The 18,399-nt window shown below is 38.1% G+C and overlaps 1 protein-coding gene across 13 annotated transcripts in view; it reads left to right on the top strand.

The window, feature by feature from the left end:
* The window catches only part of Psd3 (pleckstrin and Sec7 domain containing 3), a 515,401-nt gene that overhangs the window by 450,060 nt on the left and 46,942 nt on the right, over window positions 1-18,399 (top strand). For all 13 annotated transcript variants that reach the window (XM_076914230.1, XM_076914229.1, XM_076914231.1 and 10 more), the window contains one exon: window positions 15,199-15,269. In XM_076914230.1, coding sequence (XP_076770345.1) covers window positions 15,199-15,269 — 71 coding nt within the window. The remainder of the gene's footprint in view (window positions 1-15,198; window positions 15,270-18,399) is intronic.

The following is an 18,399-nucleotide window of genomic DNA, read 5'->3' as shown; positions in this document are numbered from 1 at the left end:
TAAATATAAAATCAAGATATGTCTGATATAACCAATGATAGAGGTAAGGGAGGTTTAGAAACAGAGAAACAAAGTAAGTCCATTTTAATATTCCTGTTCATGAAACTATTTTTAAATCTAAAGTATTCGAACATGTTAGAACCCCAGCATTTCGGAGACAGAGGCAAGAGGATGGGCAGTTGAAGGACCTCCCAGCTGCATAGTGAGTTCAAAGCCAGACCAGCCTACATAATGAATTGTGTTACATTTGTGAGTGTGTGTGTATGCCAGCATCACCCACTTCTCTGAAGACAGCATTGTTATATCTTTAATTAAAGAGCTAAGCTAAAGAACCACTGAGAGATTATTTTCCTCAAAACATTGACATGCCTTGAAAATACTTTTTAAAATTGTTTTATGGGCTCAAGCTTTTCAGCTTATATACATAATTTTTCACATGAACAGATTTTGAACCCTAGAATAAATGAAACCTTCTTTTTTGCATTCTAAAAATATATTCAGAAGTTATATGTCCAGGAGACAACTAATGATTCTGGTTGTGTGCTTATATCCCATAGAAGATGTGTGTGTTTATCAGAACCATTAAATCTGTCATTAAGGGAAAAGCTTTGAAAAGTCACCTTGAAAAACAAGATGTGTCTTTGCTATTTTATCAGACAGAATGAAAAAATGATATAAATTTTTTTTTGTCAATGTGTTGTTACTTGGAGAAACCAAGAAAAGGATTATATACTCAAAACTATATTCCACAACATTAAAGTCAGTAATAATTTTACAATAACAATTATTGCTCAACATCTAAACTTTATCCTCAGAACTTCATGTATGAACTCCTTTAACTTTCACATATGAAGCAAATTCTTTCATCTGCTTATAAATTCTGACTTATCTTTAGCCCAGGCTTAATCCAATAGCATATCAGGCAAAATAAATAAATAAATCTGAGTCTAGCTAACTGTAGTTTATTATTAAAAGTGATTTGTATGAGAAAATGTTCCTGGAGACAGTTAAGTTCTGCACTTCTTGTGCTGATGACCGTTCTGGCACTTAAGTGGCATGCATTTAAATGACCCTAGGATGAAGTAGGAGCAATGGACTCTTCACTTGGCTAAGACAATCCATTTTAAATATTGAAATGCATTAATTTAGTCAATATAAAGGTATGTTAGACACAACCTGTATCACTTGAAACACTTACATATGGTTTTACTGTTTAGAGAGGAATCACAATTTGTAATTACTGAGTGTAAACTTGTAACCAATACACCTTAACTGAAGTACATCATAAAATATTAAATGATGAGAGGAGGGAGTATGCTCAGGGCAGACTGATACTTTGCCAAGTAATTAGGCATGAATAGCCCAGTGGAGTGGAAAAGAGAAGATAAAAGAGGTCTCCAGTACTTATGGAAGGCTATTTGCTATAAGAAGTAATTTATACAATAAAAGACAGCAAAATGCTTCTGTAAATGGTACTGAGGAGTGTGTGTGTGTGTGTACATGTACACACATGTGTCCTGTGTTTGTATATATGTGTGTGTATCCCATGTTATGTGTGACAGTGTGGATGTGTCTGTGTGTGTGCACAATGCATGTCCACCTCAGTTCTAACATAAAAATCAATTTCTTGTAGGTAAAGGAATGAGTTCAGAATACAAAGCTCTAAGGTTTTCAGAAGAAAGAATAGGACAGCACTCTATAACCCTTGGGTAGAAGATATCTTAAGATGGAAAATCACAAATAGTAGAAAAAAACATATATATTTTTTCATGCATTCTCCATTCTTTAGGTTCATTCTCCATTCTTTGGATTGAAACCAGGTGTCTTTCATACTAAGCACTTAAACTTCTACAGAAGTACACCTGCAAACAAAGAAATTTTTTATATTGTGATTTTCTTCTAAATCTTTAAAAATTCAAGCATAGATTAAAAGATAAATGTAGCCTTATCAATGATTCAGACCTATAACATACATTTTAACACAATCTTAAATCACTTAGGAAAAGAGATAATCCTGTGTTTTTCAAAGGGCTAAAGTTATAGTAAACCAATTTCACAAAGAAAAAGCTCAGGTTATTTATACAAGGGATTTTATTTATTCTGTATTACAATTTAAAATACTCCATCATGACAGCGAAACAAATGCAGCAGGAGCTTGAAGCAGCTTCTCATACTGCAGTCACAGGAAACAGAGAGCAATGGATGCCATCCCTAGAGTTTGACTTTTCGCCACTTTGCTCAGTCCAGGATCTCCTGTCAAGGGGCTAGCCCTCTCTCCAGTCAAGAAGAATCGCCTCATAGGAATGAACATAACAAAGACAACCCTTCACAGGCAGGGGAAGAGGTGTATGGATGCTATCAGAATGTAACACGCAGTAAAGTCTATATATTGTCCAGATTTGACCCTATAGTCTCCAATAAAAGGAGTTACGGAATAAACGTAGGGAGTCAGCAGAAAAAAACTATTATGTTTTTCTAAACAGGAAGATGAAAAATACTGCCTACACAGAAAATAAAAGTGTCATCAGTTATATATAAATTTTAAAATGAATAGGAAAAGTAATAAGCATGTGAAATAAAAATCATGCTAATTAGCTTGATTGTGGCAATTCACGGTATATATAAATATTAAATGTCAAATTGTAATCTCAAAGTACAGTCTGTATTTGTTGCTAATACCTTAGTAAAGGCATTGCTGTGGATAGGTTTCAATTGGTAGAGGCTAGCCAACCATCCACAAATTGCTTGTTTCTATTCTTCACACCACATAATCCACATGTTGTAGTGTATCAGGATAAGAAGTTCAAGGTTGTTCTTAGTAACATAGTGAGCTCAAGGCCAGCCTTGGTTATGTGAGACCATTAAAAACAAAAAAACAAGAACGATAGCTAAGCTAGAGATTTGGGGGCTGGGAGCGGTTAAAACAAGATCTCCCTTTAAAGTTCTAGTTGTCATGGAACTTAGTATGTGGATCACGTTGATTTGACACTCGCTAAGATCTGCCTCTCTAAGTTCTGGATGAAAGGTATGTGCCTGCCCAGCTACGGGAAAATAAATTTCACAAAGACAACAGTGTTGTCAGGATGTTCCATTAAACTATGGAGAACACTAGAAATGCAAATTAAAATACATAGGATGAAGAGATGATTGTTTGCTAAACCCTCATCTGTCACAGAGAGGATTCAACAGATTCTTTGGGGAAAAGGGACTAGAGGAGCAAGTCATAGAAATTTGTCAGTTTAGTGATTTTCAGGATTTTAATAATTGTATTTTTGTTGACTCTGCACTAAGATTACTGATCTGGGATGTCTTATTTGAAGTATTCTAAGATCGCCTCTTCTATAAGGCAGAGAGAACTCAGGATGGGTTAGAATTTCAGTTTTCTTCATTGGGCATGCAGGTGGCTGGCTAGCATGCACAGCAAAGCTAGGCACCTCCACTCAGTCTAGAGGGATCTCTACAATTGTCTGTCATCAGAAGTTCTGAAAATTCAATCCAACATGTCAAATGTGAGAGTCAGTGTTATCCTGAGTCACACATACTGAAAACAAGGCTTATAATGGCAAAGCAGGCAGAAGTCTTTGCAATTTTATAACATTGGGAACAGAGACACTATAATTAAGAGATAATAAAAGTGATTTTTTTTCTCGATAAGATGGTTGTCTCTTGTAATAGAGAAAAGACAAAAAACAGGCAATTATTTTAAAATAAGGCTGAGATCTCTCCTCCCCTTTTCACTTTGTTGTTTCCACTGTGGAAACTAGGTAGGTAAGAAGTGTCAGCTATCCACACAAGGGTCAAGAGCTGTCCAGTGAAAGAAGCCGTGGATATGCGGAAAAGTCCTCTGGACTGAGTTTGGTGGAGTGTTCTGTATTTACAAAAAGAATGCCCTTTCATAGTCCTGTATTCAAACCAAAGAAGTATGCGTTAGGTTAATCTCCATTTTGATGCCTGTGTCTTTAATTTAAGTCTACCCTGTTAGGCAGTAAAGTTGGTGAAAAGAGGCCGCCCACCCTTCTCCTCAGAAGCAGTACTTCTGACAGGGAACAGTGGAACATAAACTGCCAATCTTTTAGCACCAAAAAAGTCTGGGTACAGAGGCTCTGACGTATTTCTTTCTGGAAGAGAAACTCAGTTTTTTTGCTGCATCTAATTTTTAGAAGTTCTTCTATTTTTACTGTTTACCCTTTAGGTTAGTTAACATTTAAGAGAAGGAAGAAAATAAGTTCTGTATCTCTGCTATGGTAATTTAATGCAAGTATTGAATTCTTCAGTAATTAAAATTAAAATTAAGAACATTGGAGAATGCACAGAGGAGTTCATAGGCTTGGTATGCATGAAGCCCGGGACCCATTCCCTGGCACCACCAATAACATTAACAGCATCAGAGCAGTTCAGGTTTCCTCAGAGCACGCATTTCTAGATTCCTACTCTCTGCCCGAAATTGTAGATGGTAATGACACTGTAAGCTAATGACATTTCCCTGTTTCTTAGGCAGTTATCATGTTCTGTTATAACTTTTGCATTTTGAAGTACTGAAGTAAATCAGCATGGATTTCTTTTTCCTTCCTCATAACTTAATGGATAGAAGATCTATTCCTACCATAGATCCCAACAAACAATATAAGATCCTTCTATCCTCCATGAGGAAGCACTTTGCACCTTCCCCTTTGTGTAGTCAAGATGGCAACATCATGCCTCTTGTGCTGTAAGGCTTACTTGAACACAAACTCAAACTACAAACCATGGGAACGGATTAGAGATGGTTACTGTGGATCTAACGTTGTAAATAGTATGGCTGTGCTTGGACAGGTCCATGGTAAATGACCTTGGATTGTCTCTGTCATGATGATTTGCATCATAACACTCCGAGAGCAGCAGGCAGTTGAAAACTTATGAATTGCTAACTTCTAGAATTTTCTTCTTAATGTTTTCTGCTGAGTAACTGAGAACACAGAAGCAAAGCTACAGATATATAAGGGGTTGAACAAGTTCCTCCCCAAAAATCATGGTAGTACTAAATTTTATGTGCAAAATTTAGGACTCCATACAGCACCAAATTAAGAATTTGACCTTTGAAATGAGATAGGTCATTGATATTTTTAACATTCCTGAGCACCAGTTTGTGCCGGTAATACTTACCATTAGAGGGGAAGATAGGGAGAGTGAAGTATATCTAAGTAGGTTTCATTTAACTGAGCAGAGTTCTAACATCCAAAAGGAAGGGGATGAAATTTTTTGTGATAGATTATGGGTATGAATATTCCAACAGAGAAGGAATACAGTGCAGAACCCTTAAACTGGAAATAACCATTGAGGCTTTTTGTACTTACCACTGTTTTTAGCTCATATAAGAATCAAGCTGTTATCTCAGCCACGGAATATCATGGTCTTGCTAACAGTGTTCTGGCCAATAATGATGCATTAAGTAAAATATGGCATAGCATTACAATATTATCCTTTGGAAATGTTTGTTGAATAACATAATATAGCCATATACTTTTTTTAAGCAAGAAGTTTATTATTACAATGTAAACACAATCATAAAAAGTTTAGAAGGTTGTAAATTGTATTAGTGATTGTTACTGTGGGGGGGTGGAGTGTATGTGTTTACATGTTTATTTTTGCAACTGATTCTAGACAAATGTATGTATTTATCCTGGAACATTTGTTAGTTAAATATACATTAATACAAGGGAGTATTTTAAAGTCATAGCCAAATGTAATTAATTAAATACAAAAATGTGTAGAAAAAAATTACAGGTACAGAAAAGTATAATACTTATAACCACGTGATTATCATTCAAAAGTGGTAATGGCTAGGGAATGGTTGTGTGTATTTTCTCTCTAATTTAAGACTGTTGCATAGTCATCCCTCCTGAGATGCAGAGCTCGGGTTCCAAAACTGCTGTGTACTGACGGGATATTTCCAAATAACCTGTGAGCATTGCGCGTGTACTTAACTCATTGCTACATTAATGGTAATGCCTAATACAAGCATGTGCTGTGCAAATAGATGTTGTGCTCTATTGTTTAGGAATTTAAAAGATAAAAAATTCTACATGTTCAGTTAAATAAATGCAACCCTAACTAGGTGCTCTCTTAACTACAAGTACATGAAGAAGTTTCCAAGAACAGACTATTCAAAGGGGAAAAGCCAGAGTGTGAGGGGCTGAGAAATAGCAGAAAACTCTATCAAGGTTGATTCTTGGTAATTCAGCAGCATACAGTCTGGCACACAACAAATTCAAAGTTTGCTTTTTGGAACTTTTGGGTATAAGGGGAAATTGGTATCTGTGGTTGGTTGAAGCACAGGTAGGGAACCCAGAATACAGAAAGCTGGCTGTACTGGTCACAATAAACAGATGAAGAGTGTGGGATGATTGATTGGTTGGCAGTGTTGTAGCATGATTTAGTGACTTGCAGTGTTGGGGGCTGACTTTTAGCAGAAAGCGGCTATCAGCTTTGCAGCCATCTTGAGCCATATACCCTGACATGAGACTTGGATTACAATAGCCTACAACAGCTGAGCACACTCCGATAATCTTGGTTTAGATACCTTGAGATTAAAGGTGTGTGAGATTAAAGGTGTGTGAGATTAAAGGTGTGTGACTTAAGAGTATGACTTAGAAGTATAGAGATCAGAGTTAGAGACAAGACCTAAGGGCATGATTAAAGGTGTAACTTAGAGGCGTGGCTTAGAAGTAAGACATATAAAATGCAGAGGCAGACAGTAGGATTCAGACATTAGGGAGACTATAGAAGATAGAACCAGACATCAGATGAGAGAGAGAGATTCATACACATCAGACATTAGGTAGAATCTGCCCTCACCCTCGCTCTTGCTGAAACCTCGACCCGCAGACCGGAGCAGCAGCTTGGGCCTGGATACAGTGGCCGCCCAAACGTGGGTCGGCCTGGGCCTCAACATTTTGCCTGGGCTGCAACTTTATTTTGGCCACCCCAACTTGGGGCTAGTGCGGTCCCCAACATTGCAGAAGCTAACTTGTGGCTGTTGGAGGATCCACACTGGTCACCCTTTTCTGGGAAGATGGGAAGCATTTGACAGTCAAGGAAGGCTGATAAACGCAAGACATTTGGCCTGAGTTAGGAATGGCTAAGCATGAAACCTAGGATGACCTCACTTGACCATGTGCTTGAGTTACCTTTCAGAAGTTGCTGAGGTCTCTTGTTGAGCTCCTGAATTAGAGAGAACCAGAACCAGGCTGCTGTGTCACCTTCCTTAAAGAACAAATGCTGTCTGGGGCTGCTCATCCTTGTCACTATGAATTACTTTTATTGACCTGAAGCAGCTTTTGCCTAGAGGCATTTTCAAGGTGCCTGTGAGCCTAAGGCTGTTTTACAATCACAGTGACTGACTTACATTGCTGTTTGTGGAGATGCCTGCTCAGCAGAGGCTGTGGCTGCATCATTCCATAGGTCACAGGGTGTGTCTGGATTTAAAAAAAAAAAAAACTTGATTGTTACCAGGAATCCTCCTTCTCTGATGATCAGTAACCTTCGGGTGTAGAGGTAGGCTGCAAGGCATTAGCAACATTTCATTTGTTAAGTTTTGTAAGTTTTATAAAGGGCACAAGGCAGGATGAGACTCATTAGTATGTTTGTTCTTCGTTTAGTGTTTACAGCTTTCACTTTAGTGAAGTTACTGGGCTTCAGTAAGATTTCGCTTCGCTCCACTTTTCAAAGTCTACTAAAACAAGTTTTCCAGCATCTTCCCTCAACCAAATTGACTTTATAAGATACCTGCTTGCATGCTGACAAGAACATGATATAGCTGTCTCCTTAGAGGTCTGCCAGAAACTGACATATTCAGAGGCCGATGCTCACAGCTAACACTGATATGATCAAGGGTTTCCCAATGGAGAAGTTAGAGAGAAGACTGAAAGAGCAGAAAGTGTTTGTGACCCCATGAGGAGAGCAACAATACCAACCAACCAGAGATCCCCAGGATCTAAACCACTGGCCTGGGAGCACATAGGGAGGGACCCATGACTCCAGCTGTATATGTAGGGGAGGATGGCCTTTTCGGGCATAGGTGGCAGAGGAGATTCTTGGTCCCATGAAGGACAAACACAGAGTGAGGGGAATATGAAGGTGGGGAGGGGGGATGGGAGTGAGGGGTAGGTGCGGGCACAGCCTCATAGAAGCATGAGGAGGGGGGGATGGGATAGGAGGTTTCTGGGTGGTGGGGGGAAGTGGGGTAAGGGGATAAAATCTGAAATGTAAATATAATACCCAATTTTTAAAAAAGATACCTGCTTGCTAGAATTCTGAAGTCAGTTGTCCCTGCTGAACATTCCTTAACCAACCCTGAAATGTCCTCATAATTCATCAATCTATCTTAGTTCCTACAAGCCTGTTTATTTTCTGATATTTTGTCCCATATCCAACAGCATCTTAATAGAACACTGTTTTTTTTTTTTCCATAAATGACCTTTTCTATCTTTTTTTTTGCTTTCGTTTTTGATTTAGATGTTCTGAAACTTGGTCTCACACTACAGCTTGTGCTAGCCTCAACTCTGTAGCTCCATTCGTGTTAGTTTCAAGCTCATGACAATCCTCCCGCCTCACCTTTCTGAGAATGCACACACACAAAAAAATAGTATAATAAATCTGGTCATCATAACAGGAACAGCAGCTAATGTTTGCTGTGCACATACTGTGTAGAAACAGTTGTGTGGTCATACACTACCGTGCCACACTGCCCATTCCTCATTTTGCATCCTATCTTCTAACGTGCCTACCCAAACGGTCGCAAAAGTACTATACAGTCTTCTCCATAATACTAACATCTGCTGGATCATATGTTGTATATCTGCCTATTTAGGACATCTTGAACTTTTAATTTGTAAGGAAAGGTGTATCTACTCTGTCGATACCAACAAACCAGAGTGCTTCTGGAGGCTCCATTCTAATTCGAGGAGAGTGCTGTGTTATACTTGTGATAAACTTATGCAAGTATTAAGTAATCTAAGGAAAATTAATTCTAGGACAGAGATGTAGCTCTGTGATAGAGCATTTGTCTCATATGCCCTAGGCCAGGGGTTGAATATCAGCAGATGGGATAAAGGGAGAAAGAGTGAGGAGAGTATGGATGTTAATGTTTGGAGAATGCAGGAAGCATGGACTATGCTACAGAAGTGGGTAGAAGACTCCTGGATGAAACAACACTTAACATAATTGAAGTTTCAGGGTCAGGCCATGATGCTATCTTGGAAAGAAACATTCTAGCAGGAGATAGTATGAGGTTGCTTCAACTAAATTCAAAACCACGTGTTTCCATGACTAGATCACTTTTCCTGAATGAATAAATAAAAGGATATGTCATTATACCCATACTTCCCAACCTGTTTCTTTGTAAGCCCTATCTTATGTGCGTATCTAGTTACCTTCTCTGCTCTTTTACAATGCCAGACATTTACAGTCATCATGGACTTGTAGCAGTGGACACCCATGGAAGCACCTCCTAAGTGAAAGCAGACTGATGCACGTATGAGTTCCATTTGGATGATGCATTTATGAGTTTGGTTTGAATGATGCATTTGTGAGTTGTTTGAATGATGCATTTGAGTTCCGTTTGAATGGTGTATATCTAAGTTCAATTTGAATGGTGCATATATGAGTTTGGGTTGAATGGTGCATACATGAATTCAGTTTGAATAACGTGTATGTGAGTTCTGTTTCAGTGATGCATATATGAGTTTGCTTTAATGGCCTTTTGCTTATTAATGCTTGTATTGAAAGTTCAGGTTGTCATTTCTAGTTCATTGATAACTCAATGTGAGCAAGACTTAGGACTAAGTGGGTCTCATTGTGCCCGTGAGTGTGTTAATAAATATATCTCACTTCATGCCCTCTCCCAGGGAAACTAAAGGTGCTACGTGTCCTCTTTCCAAAGTGGCCACACTTCCAAAGAAGAAATTATTCTCTGTCTCCCAGCAGATAGATATTAACTACCAATAGCTCCTTAATTATGGGTAGAGCCCAAGACCTCCTCCCTCACCCATGCTAGCTGAATTGATCTTGTGTTAGTAACCAGAGTTAGTAACTCAAGCTCATAAGAGATTGAGTGCAATATCCATTTCACACATGACAGGATTTCACAGAATTCCGCACATTCTCCTATCCTTACCTTCTTTCTGCCTCCACTTTGAAGATGTTTCCTGGGACTTGGCTGGAAAGGCTTTGAAGGGAAAGGGGTTGGGGTATTGATAAAGGTTTTAAAGCTTAGGGCTGGGCACTTGAAAGCATTCTCAGCACTGACTAGTTTACGTATCTTTCCACTGACTGCAGAATGAAGCTCCCTCTGCTCATGTCTATGAGTAGAAACACACACACACACACACACAAATCGGAAGCTTGCTGACATGACCATTTCATAAACTAAGAAGGTCTACATTAGACCTATCATGCCCCAGCTGTGGGTTTACAATTACCTGGTCAGGCTTCAAATCAACTTAGTTGATTATCCTATAATATGCCCTGTTAAGCCAATAGATATAGCTAGCCTGGAAGTTTGGTATTTTTGCATGACTAGCTCCTCATCCAGGAGCATGTGTTGAAGTTAGGCCCAGCTCTTCCTCCCAGCCCCACGCTCTCAGAAATAAGACTCAGACTCCATTGGCCATATAGCTAGGCTCTTCTCTCACCAGAATAATATCTTAAGGTAACCTGTTGATTTTGATGAACATTCTACCATATGTCTGATTAGCATGTGTGTCAGTCTTGTCACATCTTCTCAGCCAATCTCTGGCTTGGCTCTATTCCTGATTTCTTTCTGTTTCCAAAATGTCCCCTCTCTACTCTACCCTTCCCTATAGGCCATAGTTTTGTTTTGTTTTTTTTAATTGACAGGTGATGCGTTCCATACAACACACAGGGTATTCTCTCTACAAGCATGTGTAGTACCTTCTGGTACCATGAAAGCTCACTAGCAGGAAATTTCCTGATCAGTCTGAGATTTATTTCTTTATGATCTGCAAATAAAGTGTACACAGACATAAAGGTAGAATGTATCCTGATCTTATTCACATGCTAGGAACAACTGAACATTGTAAATATGAAACTAGTAACATTATCACATTACAGGTTTCTGACCAGAAATATTAGGTGAGTAGTATTTATAGGAGGAGAACTGGTAGGCGTTAGGATGCTAATACACCTCAAGTTTCTTACCCTAGTTCAGAAGGCTTTGTCAGTTTATCAGGGACTTTGGGCTAGAATATTCTAGTTCTCTCCCTTCATGTTCTGCTCTCTGTCAATAATGTAAGCTTATTCCTATCATATAAAAGAAGGAAATCTTTTTTCTGGGAAATCAATGGGTATACATTAGGCTGCCCCAGTTTTTCCTTTTTAAAATACAAGTAACTAAGTGGGCAAGACTATACTTATCTTATAGAGAAAGAATTTAAGAATTAGATGATTTTTTTAATATATAAATTGCCTTAAGATTCAAAGGAAATCAATTTAGAAGTATAACATTACAATAGCAGTATTGTGTTTTTATCACCCTGTTATAAACCTGGGAATAACTAATACTATCATTTGCTTAATACTGTGTGACTCATTTCCCCCTGGTAGATTCTATTATGCTCACATTGGGCCTAATTGCTTCAAACACTAATCTGAAAGATTCAGAGCTCTCCTCTGTTAATAAAGATTTAATGTTGTGGTAGTTCTCGTGCTGGAGGATATTTTGTTAGGGATAAGTGTGCAACGATTACTCTTAACTTCCCTTATTGATTCCTGTATCATCTGTGGCTTATCTTCACAAAACACTTGCACAAAGCAGATCCTGCACACCTGAGCTGGCATCTGCAAGATAGAGACTTGGATGATTTGAGACACCGTCACTAGGGAAATAAAGTAATGTTTAAAAATATCTTCTGTGTTTACAAATCTAATCTAGATGTGTCTTCATTGTATTAGTATAGAATGTTTACTGACTACATCTTTGTTTCTGAGTTCAGAAAATAATTGGATTTGTTTTGGAATGTCTTTGTTGAGACATTTATATATATTTAATATATATATTAATATATATATCCTGATCTTATTTATATATATTAAATTATTTATATAATTATTATATATAATAATTATAATTATTTATATATATTAAATATATATTTAATATATATAATAATAGAAATATATGTTTAAATATATTTCTCCATGAAACATTGGAAGAATATTGCTCCCTTGTAGAGTACATGTTTTAGCCCATACATGTGAGATATTTTAATTGTTTCTATACAGTATGTGCACAGTAAACATTAGCTGCTGTTATGATGACCATATTTATTATACTATTTTTTTTTAGTTTTGTAGTATACTTTTGATGCTTGCATTATTACTCTGTAGAAATGTTGAAAGAGAAGACACAAGGATGTACCTCTCTTCTAAGATCTTAGCTGTGAGCAGGGATACATTTGAAGGCCCTAGATTGCAGAGTAACTAAAGAAAGTACCTAAATTTCCTCCCCTCCAGTCTCACTACCTCCTTTCCAGCTCCTCTTTCCTAGGGCGTCCTTAACAGTTTCTTCATCTGAATTGCCTCATTAAAACAGCTTTGGAATATCCAAATGGACAATCTCCTAGCAGCTTTCTTAATTTTTCAGGACTCCACAAAGAATTAGTTAGATCTATATGAGTATGATTTAAAGGTTATTACCTACCTGAAATATTGGTGTAGATCAATTAGAACAGATATATACAAGGGTAGCCTAGCCGCCATAACAGGACTCAGGTAAAGTATCTTCCCCTCTCTTCCTCCAGTTCTTTATTTCTTTTTGGTTTTGTTTGTTTGATGGTTGGTTGGTTGGTTTTTTGTTTGTTTGTTTATTTGTTTTTCGAGACAAGGTTTCTCTGTATAGCTCTGGCTGTCCTGGAACTCACTCTGTGGACCAGGCTGGCCTCAAACTCCGCCTGCCTCCAGTTCTTTATTTCAATTTACTTCAAACCTCTGGGTTCTGACTCTCTTCTCCTGCCTGTACTATTCCCATAGTTATCATTCTGAGAACCAGTACTCTTCCTTCCGGGTAGTCATCTCATGGTGTTTGACAAGTTGAGCCTCACTCCATGCAGTCTCCATAGCAACTCTGTGGAGATGGTAGGGAGCCTCCAAGCCTACTCCTGTCCACAGGGGTCCTCCTCTTTCCAGGTCACTTATTTATGTCCACAGTCCCTGAGTAAATAGAGGTGATGACAGTTCTGTTCCTTTGGCTTTGAGGTGAGAAGCACTCAGAGCTCTGCTTTACTACAAACTAGCTGTGGGCAATGAACCCTTGCTTGTGAGTACTACAAATTGCTTTATTACGTCTTAAACAACCTGATTGTAATTGACCAGACAAGATAACGCCATACACTTCGGTGGAAAATGGAAAAGTACTGAGGGCAGCAAAGGGCGATGCGGCATTGGTCCTCAGGGGTGGTGTCCAGGTTGTTGTTTCACATGAATTGCTCTCCAGAATCTGTTTCTGATAGATGCACTATGGTGGTCCTAAAGAGCCTTTACCTGGGCTCATAGACAGATTTCTTCTTTATGGCAGAAAAATTAATTTGTAGATGCTTGTATTGAATATATCAAGATCTCATACACTAAACTCAGAACCTCGGGGAAAGCTTTTCAGTGCTAGGACCCATAAACACATCATAGGAAGCAGGGTTTTCTCGATTTCTAATCAGTGTTTAGTTAGTCCTTTGCTTATACAATATTACACAAGTTAGCTACATATTTTAATGCATGAGCTAAGGTCCTGAGGGATTGTGTGAATTTTCAAGGAGGGGTCGCTTATAAGATAATATGAATTCTAGCAGGCACCATGATACATCTCAGTACCCTCTGCAGCAGATGACACAGCTCATGGTCACTCCTATGTTCATGCTATGTGGGCAGGATCAGAATCTATCATCTCTTAAAGTACCATGGCTACCCAACAAATTCTCTTTCATGTTAGCACACTTTTTTTTCCAAAGAATTTCATATTTTGCTTTAAAAAAACAAAAACAAATGCTGTCAGCACATACCATTAAACTTCACCTAGTAGAAACAGAAGGAATGGTATTTTCTGTTTCCCCTGGAAACCTGCAGAGCAGATGTCTGAGGCCTTTTTTGCCAGGTGGCTATCTCAGTATGTTGCTGGCAGGAGCACTTGGACTCTGTTGGCGGATGGTTACCTAAATTCCAACCTGAGAGGCCTGAGAATTCAGTTGAAAGACATTGGTATGTGAATATTTTCTAAATTAATCAGGTGCCCAAATTAAAGAAAATCGAATGTATGCAAGAAGGATATGAGTAAAGGCCCCCTCTCTCTAGTTTGAACTAACATGTTTATGAAAGCAACAGTCAGGTGATAACATTTCCTAGTTACGTATTTCAGTTTTATTAGAATAAATTGTGAACTTTTGTCTAATCTGTGTTTTTTCTTGAGTGTTTTGGTGAGTTCCTTAAATGAATAGAGAAAATCTGCTTTATATTCTAGAAAAATAAAAGGAATATAAAGACTTGTGAATGAACTGATTTGGGGAATCTTTAAGATGGTACCTTAAGCTGCTTACACTACACAAGAATCTGTGAATCCCAAAGATGAAGGATGGCTGTTCTTAGTCATTCGAAGTCTAGGGAAAGAGACATTTAGTTATGAAAACAAACTCAGTTGCATTGTGGCAATATCAGCATAGAGTTCTACACAGACTGCCATGGACGAGACCACAGAGCTATGCTTTGGTTGAAGCATTGTGAGAAAAATGTTGGAGGAGTCCTTGCATAGTCGAGCCCTTGACACCGTCTCTTGAATTCTTATGTACCTCTAATCTGCCTCTCTTCGTTTTCCTAGTCTGGGATTCATCTGTCCTGTAGGACAAGGTAGAACCATGCTCCTCTGGTTCTTTTTCTAGCTTCTCCTCTTTGCAGTTGTATAACTATTAGCAAGATGCTTCTCTGAGCTTACTTTTATAACTAGGAAAGTCCTGGTGGCTGCTTGACAGGGTTACTGTGAGGATGGAATCCAACACATGGGAAGTATTTCAGAGCAAATAGATTTAAAGGAACTGTTTTCATTCTACCCATAGCTAATAAACCAGGATTATTGAAAAGCAGTAGTCACGTTGAAGTTTTAAATTGTCCTTCTAAGGAGCTGATTTTGTCAACTAAACCTTTCCATTTCCCTTCTCTCAGCTCCAAGAGGAAAGCGGGGATGGAAAACCTTCTATGCTGTCCTGAAGGGAACCGTTCTTTACTTACAAAAGGTAAAGTACAGTGGGTAAAACCAAAATTTGCTGCTGAAGGGACACTGTGTCAGAAGCATAGCTGCATGCATGTGTTCCTGCAATGACAGTTTATTGAAGGCCATATGTAGTGTCGAATACCTTGGCTATAACTCACTAGATAATCCTGACTTGACTTGATAATGGCCCTTGGCAGTCAACAGTTCTTTTCTTTTCATCTTAATTACAATTAGCTCTCAGATCCATAGGAATGGCATTAAGAGAATTAAAGAGACTATTAAAGGCAAAGACAAAGAACCAATGCACTCAGCATCACATGGTGCACAGTCATGTGATACTGAGTCATGTGGTAAGGTGTTAATAGCCCAGTACCTGCTGAAATTGCTGGAGGTAGTTCAAAGCAGAGCTGATTCAACCACAGATAGAGGATTTTGCTGAGTTGAAGTCCCTGGAACAGAAGTTAGGGCCTTGTTGTGTATAGGCCGGATAATGCATGCACTGGATAGGATGACAGTTCAGTAGATGATGGATATGTTTCATGGTGATGAAGGCACTCCATCCTTCCTTGAACTGATGTGTCTGATAGGTTTACATACCTAGATTTTTTTGATAGACACATGTGTTCCTGATCTACTTCAGTAAGTTCATAGACAAATTTTTTTGCATGAACAAGTTACTAGTCTGCACCTTGTGGTTTATGCTGGCCAACTGGTGGTTTTTAATCACACAAGATGTAGAGTCATTCTTCATTGGCATTTTTACTCAAAATACAGGCAACTAACTATTGCTATGTAATATGAATTCACTTAGACTAGGCTCAGCGTGAAAGACTTTGTTTCATTTAATATAGAGTATTTTAAAGATTGTTAGCAACTTAGACTAGGGTGTAGCCTGATCATGCCCAGCAGAACTGTGTGAAATACTGACTAAACATGGATCTTTTTATACTAAGGTGTACAAAGAAATCACATCAAACACCCATAGTATTGTTTTATTTGATGCTTTGAATCTGTGTGTGTGTGTGTGTGTGTGTGTGTATCAGAAAAACCAAAGTTATATAAAGTTACAGACATGATCAGAGAAATGGATAGCCTCCGTTCTAATTGTTCTATAGTCAATATAGTAAGCTAGACCTTGTATATAGATAACAAACCAATGTCAAGGCCTAATTTCTTAAATATTTTTTATAGATTGATTATCCATTTAATATATTATTTGACTATCTTACTTTTAATCAGATATATACATACACACCTTTTTTATGTCCTGAAACTTTTGCACTTAATAGTTCAGATGTATTCCAAGTTTCCTAGGTACATTTTCTATCAGGTTCTTTTCTTCCAGTTCCAGATGCACAGATCTGTTTGTGGTTCACTTTATAGTTCCTGTCTCAGTGAAGGGTAGTGTCTCGAGCTTCCAGCGCCTCAATTTGTGTGGATGGAGACTGGAAGGTTAAGTGGCAACTTCATGCTTAACTGGAAGCTGATCAGTGCTTATCAAAGGCCAGTATGATTTTATACATACAGTTCTATGAAGAGGCAGGGATGAGTTAGGGCTGAGGAGAAGAAAGACACTAATATCAGTAGTATATGAAGATTTTAGGGAGAGGGACATGGAAAAAACACATAATATGGTATGTATCCTCTGCAATTTTTAAAATATTTAAAATGTTTTGTGTGTGTGTGTGTGTGTGTGTGTGTGCTTTTGTGTGCAGTTGTACATGTAGTACAGAAGACAGTGTCAAACGCCCTGGACCTAGAGTTACAGGTGGTTGTGAATCACTTGATCTAGATGTTAGGAATTGAACTCCTGTCCCCTGGAAGAACAGTCCAAGCTCGTACTACTGGGCCATCTCCCAGCACTCTTTTAAATGTTAATGCAAAACATATTTCTTGCAGCATAGCAAGTCCAAAGGTTTTAGGAATGTATGCAAGGAAATGAGCAGAAAGGTCATGTTTGTGTGTGTATCTGTGTATGTGTATTCTTTATATTAATAAAACAGTAATAGTGCTGTTGAGTACATTTAAATACTGTTGATTATTTGTGTATCTTTAGAGACATTGTTTTCAAGAACTTTGTTTCTTCAAATAATATTTTGCTTGTTCTTTCATTTCTGTTTTTGTTTGTTTTGCAAGTGAGTTGTAGCTGGGCCTTGTTGTTTGGAGCACTGAACACCAGGCAGACTCTGATTTCCTAAGGTTTTGATTTCAGTGTTAGTTACTCGGTGTTTAGTTGTTCTTCTTACACTTCCATAATGCATATGTCGGCGTCTCCATTGTTGAATTCCTCAGTTTAATATTTCATCTTAGGTATTGTATTCTTCAGCCTAAAATTTCTTCTATCTTCAGATATTTCTGTTGCTTTGTTCCTATAATCATTTTATTATTTATCATTTTATTGAGCATATTGAACCTCTTTATCATGATTATTTTGTTTTATCCTATGCAATTAATTACAGTTGATTTCTTCCTTAAACCTAAATTTAAACCTTAAATTCAGTTGATTTTTTCTTCCTTAAACCAAATTCTTCATATCTCTTCCCGGCTCCATTTAAAATCATTCCAAATGAAGAAACAACTACCTTTGATAGCTTAAGAAAAGCTTGATACAGAAAAGTCTCACCACTCAAGGCCTGTTTAGAGATTCTCTTTAAGAACATGTTGTTTCTGTGTACCTGTACATGCAATTTCTCAATTATAGCGGATGTTACTTTCTTACAGAAACCCATTGTCTTTCCACCCTCTGATATCTATCTTCATTGCTCTGGGTTATCTGGCGCCACAGCTGCAAGACACCCAGTGTTTCGTTATTCTAAACAGTTGTTTCACATTCCATTTATGCCAATTCACCAATCAGGTACCAATTCCTCTTGACAGTTCTAAAGAGAGTCAGTGCACTGGATGCATATTTGGTGCCTCCCCACTCTCCCAAAGGAGAAATCTTGAGATTCCCCCTGCACAAAGGTGTTCTATGCACCAAACTCTTGCTTTTCCTTCTTTGTTCTCTGCAGCCCCCAGGCCTCCAAGCTATCAATTCTGCTAATGTTTTGAGTGATCCAAGGCAAAGGTTGAGTTTCACAGGTTGTACTTGAAAAATCTAGAATATTGGCCACATGCTCTCCTTTCTTTTCCCTCCCTAGAGAGAAACTTTA

The sequence above is a fragment of the Arvicanthis niloticus genome, chromosome 16 (genome assembly GCF_011762505.2).
Source record: "Arvicanthis niloticus isolate mArvNil1 chromosome 16, mArvNil1.pat.X, whole genome shotgun sequence".
Taxonomy (NCBI): domain Eukaryota; kingdom Metazoa; phylum Chordata; class Mammalia; order Rodentia; family Muridae; genus Arvicanthis; species Arvicanthis niloticus.
The sequence above is the reverse complement of the archived record's forward strand: the minus strand, read 5'-3'. Positions and strand labels throughout refer to the sequence as shown.